Source organism: Bombus fervidus, chromosome 5 (assembly GCF_041682495.2).
Source record: "Bombus fervidus isolate BK054 chromosome 5, iyBomFerv1, whole genome shotgun sequence".
NCBI classification, from domain to species: Eukaryota; Metazoa; Arthropoda; class Insecta; order Hymenoptera; family Apidae; genus Bombus; species Bombus fervidus.
In genome coordinates, this window is record NC_091521.1 from 12,708,547 (window position 1) to 12,717,709 (window position 9,163).

Consider the following 9,163-nt stretch of genomic DNA (forward strand, 5'->3'; position numbering starts at 1 on the left):
ACATGCAACTTTTCACTCTTCTAATTGAATACATATCTAATTGAACAATTCTCTATATTGAACTTATAGTTAAATAAATATTTTTTAATTTTATAATAATTAAAAATTCTATTATGATGCCTAATATTTAAATAGTTATTGTTTTAAATATGGCCTTGTGTAAAGCTGTTTGTCAGTTTTATCACTACTAAATCTTAACTAATGATATTGAATGTATTTTTTATGAAAGCAACAAATAAGAGGCTAAAGAGATGAGCTTTGTAAGTTTTTAACAAGCACAAAATTTATGATTTATTTATACTGCATAAAATTATATTTTACTTCACTATTTTTCTCTTGATTTATATGTAATGTCAAAAATTTCACAAATACATGTATATATTTACAAAACATATTGTGTATTTTTTTTACATATGAAATGATAATAAATTATGTCTGATTAACGAAATCAATCGTTATTTTTAAAAACTCTGTTGGTTTATCTGCATGTACCCAATGATTTGCACCATTTATATAAGTAAATCCAGCAGATGGAAATAATTTTTTTATTTTATCATGATCTTGTACTCTTATATAATCACTGTTAGAACCACCTATAAACAATGTCGGTCCATCGTATACTTTTGATCCTACATCTGGAAATACAGCTATTTGTGATGCAAAGTTTTGCTCTAATACAGGTAAATTGAGCCGCCATTTATATTTCCCAATATCTGCTTCTACTAAATTCATTACTAAAAACTGAAATAAAGAAAATATGAATGACAGTTGTTTTAATTGTTCATATGGAATATAATAAATATTTAATTACCTGACGTAAAGGTAATGATTTAATACCATTTGCAAGTTGATCTCTTATACTAGTACGTGCTTTTGTCAATGTTGCGATTCCTTCTAAATTTACTGTGCGCATGGCTTTGAATATATTTTCCATTTCCATGAGCTGAGGACTGACACTCACAGGAGACATATCAACTATTATTAATTTCTCTACTAGCTGTGGGTAATTTAAAGCTACATACATCATCGTAGAACCACCCATGCTATGTCCTATTAATATAGATTTTTGAAATCCTAAATCATTCATAAGTTGAACTATATCCTGTGCCATATGACTATATGTCATGTCTGAAGAATGTGGGGAATCTCCATGGTTTCTTGCATCTACAGTTATCACCTATAAATTTATTTTAAGTATTCCTTGCATCATGCAAAATCCAGGTATCTACCTTACGGTCTGTATCTCGATGAATTGTTTTCGATAATAAGTTCCAATTAGTCTTTGAACCAAAAAGACCATGCATTATTATTATAGGTCGCTTGGAAGCATTTTTATTCCCATCCATAGATTCATAGGAAACATATGCTAGTTTTACTGGTATTACACTTGAAAATTAGTAATGATGAAACAAGGACTATATTTTAATAATTGAATTATATAAATAATATTGTGACAATATTATATATACATATATATATATATATATATAAAATAATTAAATTATATAAATGATACTGTGACAAAATTATATATATATATGTATATATATATATGTACATATATACTCATGTATATATACGTACGAATCAGAATTGCTACGTATTTGTTTGGAAGATAAATATGGTACAAAAGATGAAGTAACAACGAAATCTTGTCTTCGATAATGGTGAATAATATTTCGCGTTATTATATATCGAGAGCACATACCACTCATACTTTCAATTTTTTATTTTTTAACAACGTTTAACAATAAATTTTAATTGTTTCAGAAAAAATATGTGTTTTATGTTGCTTTTCTACAACATAAAATCATGAACCATGAATGAACTACATGTGACAGTAGTACATTATCAAATAATACTACAATCTAAAACAGATTAGATAATAATATATACATAATATGTGCAAATAAATACAGTAATATTTTGTATTATATGCATTTATATGCATTATAGTGTTTCATTCATTATTATATATATATATACTATTAATTTAATGTATATACCTTTAATAAATTGATGGTAAATAATGAATTAAAAATTGTTTTAATCAGTAAAAAAAGTGTTTCACTAGAATAGTATAATTATATAAACATCGTACTTCTCAAGCGCACTAAAATTTTGATGTTATTGTTTTGTAAAAGAAATATAAATACATACATATTTTAAAGATTATACTTTCAAATTGATTGACGTTTTGAATTGAATTGAATTTGAATTTAATATATTAGAGAATAAAAAATTATTTAAATCATTAGAAACCCAATCTTTAGAAAATATGTTTAGAAGATTTAGATTTCAACACAAAATAAAGTAATTAATTCTGTAAAATTGCAGTTGTATAATGAAACGTTCTCTTATCAAATTTCCAAACCCATTCGAAATTTTATTCGCAATTCTCAGAAGTGCTGTATAGGCTCACGATTTCATAAATGTATATCTCTAAATATATATTTACGTAATAAAAGTAAAGTAATTGTCATTCAATATTTAAACATATTGTAATTGGTACTTTGTAGTATTATATTATAACAATAAAATAAATGAACAATTAGCCTTTAATGGGTATCTCAATATATTGATTAAACATTAACATATATATAATTGTAATTTTATCTTAACAAAAGCTGACATGAATTTTGTTGGAAACACCTAGCTTTGTTTAATAGTTATAAAAAAATCTGGAATTTATCATTTTGACGGATTTGATAATTCTTGTAGGACATACATCTATCTATATTATATATTTCGCGGCAGAATGCATACGTGGCGCTGTGGTAGCAACATGCTACTGTGAAGTGGCAGGTAAAAGACAAATCGTATGTCGTTTTTAATTGATTCAAATTGTAATTTGATAAAATGAGGTGGCTCATTTCGTGTTTATTCCTAATTTTTTTGAGCTCCAAAGTAAATTGCTATTTCATTACCGTGGACGCACATGCCGAAGAATGTTTCTTTGACAATGTGGAAACAGGCACGAAAATGGGTTAGTTTTCACTTCTGTACTTATTTTTAATATATGTATTATAGAGAAATAATAATTTCCAATCTTCCAAAATGAAACTTTGATACAAAATTGCTTTTATGTTTCGAGATGAATGTTAATCGAAATAATTTCTTAGTATTAAAAATACACATATTAAACAAAGAGGTTCTGTTATTACTTTTGGAATTAATATGGTATAAATCATGTAAAATAGTATAAAAGAATCTTACTACATTATTAAAAATTGTTAATTTAGATAATTAAAACATTCTTACAACTTGGTAGAATATACATACAAATATTTACTCAAATCTGTTAGAAATATCATTATTTTAAAAATGTTCTAAACAACTTGTTTTTATGCAATTACTTTTGCAAATAAAATTACTATTTTATTTCAATTAGCATATATTACAATAAGAAATATAAATCAAATTTAAATTTATCAAATTTTTATTTGGATAATATTTTAATTCAATAAAGATTAAATAAACAAATTTGGTGAAATTATTGGGATTTTATAGTTAAAAAATTTAGATAATAAATTGTAATAGTACTTGTCTAATGTATTTATATTAGTATATACCATATGTTAACTTAAATATGTCATTATTTATTTTATATAATATCTTTTAAAATAATGTTATTATATTCACACAAAAATGATATTATTTTCATAGGTCTTACATTTGAAATAGCAGAAGGTGGATTTCTAGACATAGATGTAAAAATAATTGGTCCTGATGGAAAAATAATTTATCAAGGTGATCAAGAAAGCAGTGGTAAATATACATTTGCTGCACATCTTGCTGGTGTTTATACATATTGTTTTGGCAATCAGAAAAGTAGTATGACACCAAAAGTAGTGATGTTTAACATGGATATTGGTGAAAATCCAAAGCCTGTAGAAAATAATTCAGATGGGAAAAATTCTGATTCAAATCATAACAAAATAGATGATATGATAAAAGAATTAAGTACAAGTTTATGGGGTGTGAAAAATGAGCAAGAATACATGCAGGTAATTTCTCTTTAGAATTTGTATTTCATTTCCTTGTGTTTTACTAAAGCTTTTAATAAAATTAATATTTTATTTTTAGGTTAGAGATCGCAATCACAGAGCTATCAGTGAAAGTACAAATGCTCGTGTAGTTATGTGGGCATTTTTTGAAGCTATGGTTTTGGTTTGTATGACAATAGGACAAATTTTATATCTAAAACGATTCTTTGAAGTTAGAAGAGTCGTTTAATTCAACATATGCAATAAAAAATACACTCATTGTACATTTTTTTATGTGATTAAGTTATAATAGAATTAAAAAATTTCAACATTTAGAAGTTATTTCTTTCCTTAAATTTGATATACCAATACACAATGATGTTGAGAATTCATAATATTGTTAAAAAAGAAATATGATTTCTTATGATAATTTTAAAAACATGTTTTTTGCACTAGTACTAGTTAAAAGAATTTAGTTTATATATAACTTAAAATATATATCATATATAAAATCTAATTATTCTTATATTAATAATCATTCAGAGTTATTTTTATTAAACAAATATGTACAGAAATTTGTATTGAAATATTATATCATTTTCATATGCGAATTTAAATTCTATAACGTACACTAGAATTTAAAGTAATATCATTTATACAATTGCACAGAGTTATATGATTTAATAAGAAGATACTGATTAATTATTTGATAATTCTATTAGATATATCTAATATGTTTTAGATGAATCAAATTTTATTTAAATTTTACTTAGCTTTTTCTGTCACGTTGATGTCATGTAGTGATTTTAATCATTCTGATATAGATTAGAAACAATAAGAGAAGAAATTGATATTGTTTATAAAAAACGGTATGGTATCTTGGTATGTACTTATTTATTATTTTACTGCCATGCGATCATTGAATAAATATTTCAATATGGGAATATTTATGAAAAATAGTTGAGATTAGTTCATATATAAAAAAATAAAAATTTGTTTTAAGCTAAACATTAGTTTGTTTATTATTATGTAGTTCGTTCAATGATATAGATGGTTAAATAATATTTGGTAACATATTAAAAAATTTTACATTAAAATTATCAGATTTTAATTATTAATTAATTATAGGTATAATGATCATTTAGAACCTTTCTTTCCTTTTATTTAAATTTTATGGTGGAAACAAAATTCTTCGCACAATCTTCTGAACATATTTTATGTTTGAAATTTAAATATGATTATTCGATTAACTAGATTTCTGTTTTGAAATATTGCGGAAACATTGAAACCATTCATAGTGGAGCTCTCTCGTCAGATAACTCGTCTGATTCGTGAAGCAAGCGTGAGAATAAATGAATGAAATAAGAAGGGTGGTAGGAGTACCCTTCTGGTATTCACCCTAGGGCACTTAAGTTAGAAAGGCTCATTGTCCGCTCCTTCTCATTAGATGCCACCTAGCAGTTTCATCGACCCTACGTAGTAACAATACTGTGGATGCTTTTTTTCCTCCTCCTTGATCTGTAGCTGCAGGAAACATGAGCGGATTGCATGTCTCGGTGTCTGCTCTAATCCCGGCCATGATTATACCGAAAGACAATACTTTTGGTACTCCCGCGGCTAGTGTGCAATGTCGGAAACGGAATTGGACAGTATTCCTTCTGTTGAACTATTCGTTCGATTTCGTAGGCCAAGAAAATTTCGGACCTACTACTTTTATGCAAACTCGAAGCTTTGAATAAATGAAGATATGGCTATGTATTATATATGAATGTAGTAAAAATAAAAATGATACGTCTTTCTTGCCATTTATTATTAATTACAACGTTTTATTTTTCTCGAAGTGATCTCATGATCGGTCAATTATGGCCATATGGTTTACGTTTTAGTCGTGATACTACTTGATTATGTATTCTGTCAGGCATCCTGTCCCTGGACATTGTCATTAACCCTCGTTATCTCTTAAAATTAATTGCATTTGCTTCATACAGTTTATGGTTTGTAATATCTATCATGAAACTAATTTATATGGAACAAATGGTTATAATTAAATGGTAATTTTAAATGGTAGCCTACAATTCTGTAAAATATCATTGTAATTCTTATCATTTATAAATGTGAATCGATGAAATTGCAATAGTAGTTACTATTAATTATTAAGTTTTATGTGCATTTAAATATCATGTGAACGTTAGAGGAAGTTAATAATTAAATATTATAGGTTCAAAATAATCATTTATCTATATTTCTAAGAATTATACTTTTTATGTTGTTTAAATGTTGACTAAGGATCGCAATAGATATAAATTAGGTACGTATAATAATCGGGAAGGTGTTGATTTCGTTGATGCCTTTTATTCACATCGTCCAGCCGGCATGTAATCAGAACTATAACAGACGATACAAGACGATATAGGTAATTATTGAGTTTACTAACTGTGCGATTCGATCATGGTCTCATATAACAGGCCAGCATTGTGAACGTCGTTGAAAAACGTAACATACGGTCGTAAATTCATCGCTATTACAGCGCGATATGCGAGCGAGGAAAACGTTTATTATAAATGTTTCACGAGCAACTATGAATTACGGGTCATACAGTTTACTGAGCAAACTCTTTCTTATCCTTTCTAAAGATCTTTGATTATAAACGTTTAATCGACGATTACGAATGTCCCAGAGGGAACTATGTATTACTTGATATGTAGTTTGGAATTTGAAGCTTTTTCAGTCATCTAAGGTGTAACGGGCGTAGAAAGTGTAGAAAGCATTTATACATTGATACATTTTAAATAACATCATCAAATTTTGATTTATATACAATACAAGAAGTTGTTATCGTAGTATGATATTCCAGATATACTTATTACAATTCTAATTATTGTAAGAATGCAATATCTTTATAACAACAACGTGGATAATTATTACGAGGCTTTTATTTAATTTACATACAATCCTAAATATTATTATATACGTGCAGCAAAAAAAAAAAAAAAAAAGAGAAAAAATTTAGTAATTTCACTAGCTCCCAATTACTTGGATCAGAGGAACTGCTCTATAATTTAACGCTCTGGTTGGCACATGTGTTCTTGACAAGAAATATGCAAATTTATTAGAGCAATTGCACGACTCTAACGAGGGGTCTTAAGGTGTAATTACCACTGTCCTATCAATGTCTGAACAAATTCGACCAACTGGAAGAATTTGTAATATCAGACGTCCCACTCGGTTTATTCAGTTGAAAAATTACTCTTTTATACAGTTGAAGTTTTGCTAAATGCCTTGTTAGTATAATTCTATTGTATGAAATCTTTTGAATGGCGATAGAAATGTAGATAGATCTCATGAGATCTAGAAAAATTGGAAATGTATGAAATCACGCAAGTTCTATACGACGATTGGAAAATATTGATTGTTTTATTTTATATTAAATTAGTGTAATTAAATTAATTAAAAATATTCTATATAAAATATAGTGTAATTAAAATATCTTTAATCAAACTCCATGTATCAGCAAATAAAATGTTACAAAAATTCACATTTGTATCTTGTATTTAATATAGAAAAAACACTCCATACGAAAGGAAGGGATAGAATGTATGGAAATTTTTCAATGACACCATCGACAGCAAATCTTGTAATTAATCGGCCGTAATATTTATTATCCGACCGTGAAGAAAGATTCACGGGATAAGTTGGTAGATTTATCGAGGATACGAAGGGCTTGGCCCGAAACGGAACAAAAAAGAAACGCTGCTAATTAAGGAGAGCGATTACACGTAACGGTATAATTAAGAGAAAGGAAGAAGAATTAGAGTTGGTACTATGACAAATAAACGACTTTATCCGCACAGGAATTAATCGAACAGGCGAGGAACACGGCTTGCTTAACGAGATATAATGTATTCGATTTGTTGAATTTATCAGGAAGATTCTGATGAGTTCAGAGTCTCGTGAGTTCAGGATAATCATATGAAATAATTTTATTCTTCCAAGGCAATTATTATATATAAATATAATATCAAGAAATATAAATATCAAGAAATTATGAAAAAATTGTTATCTTAGCATTCATTTATTTTATCATAATAAAAAATAGATTGTTTCATGCTTTATCAAATATTTGGGATAATATCGCAATTGAGTGCTTCAATATAATTTTTAAAAGGTCGATATCCTTCTGCGATATTCATTTTATATATTTATGGTGGAGACCAAAAGATTTGACTGGTCCAGTTTATAAAGGGATAAACACAACGTGTTACCAGGAAGACTGGTAAAGGAGCGTTCTGTTCCAAATGAAAAGACGAGGAGAACATATAAAAGAAAGACAAAGATCCCGAAGTTCAGAAGTGCCGCCCGTCAGCCTATTACGTTGATCTGTTAAACCACTACATATGCAAATTTCGGTAGGCAGGGTTTGTAGTTAGTGATGCGCTCTGAAATATTTCCAATTGCATAGAAATTAAGATTTAAGCGCCTTTTACTATGCATATAATATATGTATAATATAATATATTATAATATATTATATATTATACATACCAAATAATAGATTAGCTATAATACATTTTAAAATATTTAACCTATTATCTTCACCTGCTGTTACTTTTTCTATACTAATGTATTGTGTAATAAAGAATGATACGTTCGATAAATTATTATTATTATCACGGCAATCATTGTCTATACGTAATTATTTGTTTCAGTAATTTTTTATGAAAACGTTTCTAAAATACTTTTTGCAAAAAAAAAGAAACCTCTATTTCAATGTCAGTTCGATAATAATAGGTAGAAGAACCTGAGAATGAACCCGTTCAATTACCAGAGCAGAACGTGTTTACATGTAAAACAAGTGGTTTATCGTGTTCATCGATGTGAGTAAGAGTTCTGCCTTTCTTACTAATGACCCAACTTCATTCCGAAGGGAGACTACCTTTAAAGGCGATAATTGTATCGACATTCTTTTTCCCACTGAGAGTTAAACATTGTACTCCAACTAATCCTGATATACGTACAAAGGATTGCTCTATTTCATACTTAGTATTTTTATTATACTACATACCCAGCATGTAATAAATTATATTTATTTTGAAAGAAAAGTAACGTAAAAATATTTTATAGAAATATCGATTTATAATAGATATGATTTGAATAAATATAGGTTTGCCATTTTGCTA

The 9,163-nt window shown here is 27.4% G+C and overlaps 2 protein-coding genes across 5 annotated transcripts; one reads left to right on the forward strand and one right to left on the reverse strand.

Moving 5' to 3' along the window:
* Window positions 1-283: 283 nt before the first annotated feature.
* LOC139987642 (sn-1-specific diacylglycerol lipase ABHD11) lies at window positions 284-1,914 on the reverse strand. 4 transcript variants are annotated; one of them, XM_072004119.1, is made up of 4 exons: window positions 1,709-1,914; window positions 1,230-1,375; window positions 812-1,177; window positions 284-741 (listed from the first exon to the last, which is right to left on the reverse strand). In XM_072004119.1, the coding sequence occupies exons 1-4, from the start codon at window positions 1,713-1,715 to the stop codon at window positions 430-432; spliced, it is 831 nt and encodes a 276-aa protein (XP_071860220.1). In that variant the 5' UTR covers window positions 1,716-1,914; the 3' UTR covers window positions 284-429. The 4 variants fall into 4 exon arrangements, with proteins under 4 accessions (XP_071860220.1, XP_071860219.1, XP_071860223.1 ...); XM_072004118.1 differs by having other exon boundaries at window positions 1,230-1,386; window positions 1,585-1,913; XM_072004122.1 differs by having other exon boundaries at window positions 1,585-1,725.
* An 854-nt stretch (window positions 1,915-2,768) lies between these two features.
* LOC139987645 (transmembrane emp24 domain-containing protein) lies at window positions 2,769-4,315 on the forward strand. The gene is made up of 3 exons (XM_072004127.1): window positions 2,769-2,986; window positions 3,667-4,007; window positions 4,087-4,315. The coding sequence occupies exons 1-3, from the start codon at window positions 2,860-2,862 to the stop codon at window positions 4,234-4,236; spliced, it is 618 nt and encodes a 205-aa protein (XP_071860228.1). The 5' UTR covers window positions 2,769-2,859; the 3' UTR covers window positions 4,237-4,315.
* The last annotated feature ends 4,848 nt before the right edge of the window (window positions 4,316-9,163 follow it).

Bases quoted from the DNA above. Each gene is read 5' to 3' on its own strand.
- LOC139987642 (XM_072004118.1), bottom strand. From the start codon at position 1,715: ATGAGTGGTATGTGCTCTCGATATATAATAACGCGAAATATTATTCAC. The intron at 1,387-1,584 runs GTACGTATATAT...CTAATTTTCAAG, and splicing joins ATACGTAGCAATTCTGATTC to TGTAATACCAGTAAAACTAG. The intron at 1,178-1,229 runs GTAGATACCTGG...ATAAATTTATAG, and splicing joins ATCGAGATACAGACCGTAAG to GTGATAACTGTAGATGCAAG.
- LOC139987645 (XM_072004127.1), top strand. From the start codon at position 2,860: ATGAGGTGGCTCATTTCGTGTTTATTCCTAATTTTTTTGAGCTCCAAA. The intron at 2,987-3,666 runs GTTAGTTTTCAC...TTATTTTCATAG, and splicing joins GGAAACAGGCACGAAAATGG to GTCTTACATTTGAAATAGCA. The intron at 4,008-4,086 runs GTAATTTCTCTT...TTTTATTTTTAG, and splicing joins ATGAGCAAGAATACATGCAG to GTTAGAGATCGCAATCACAG.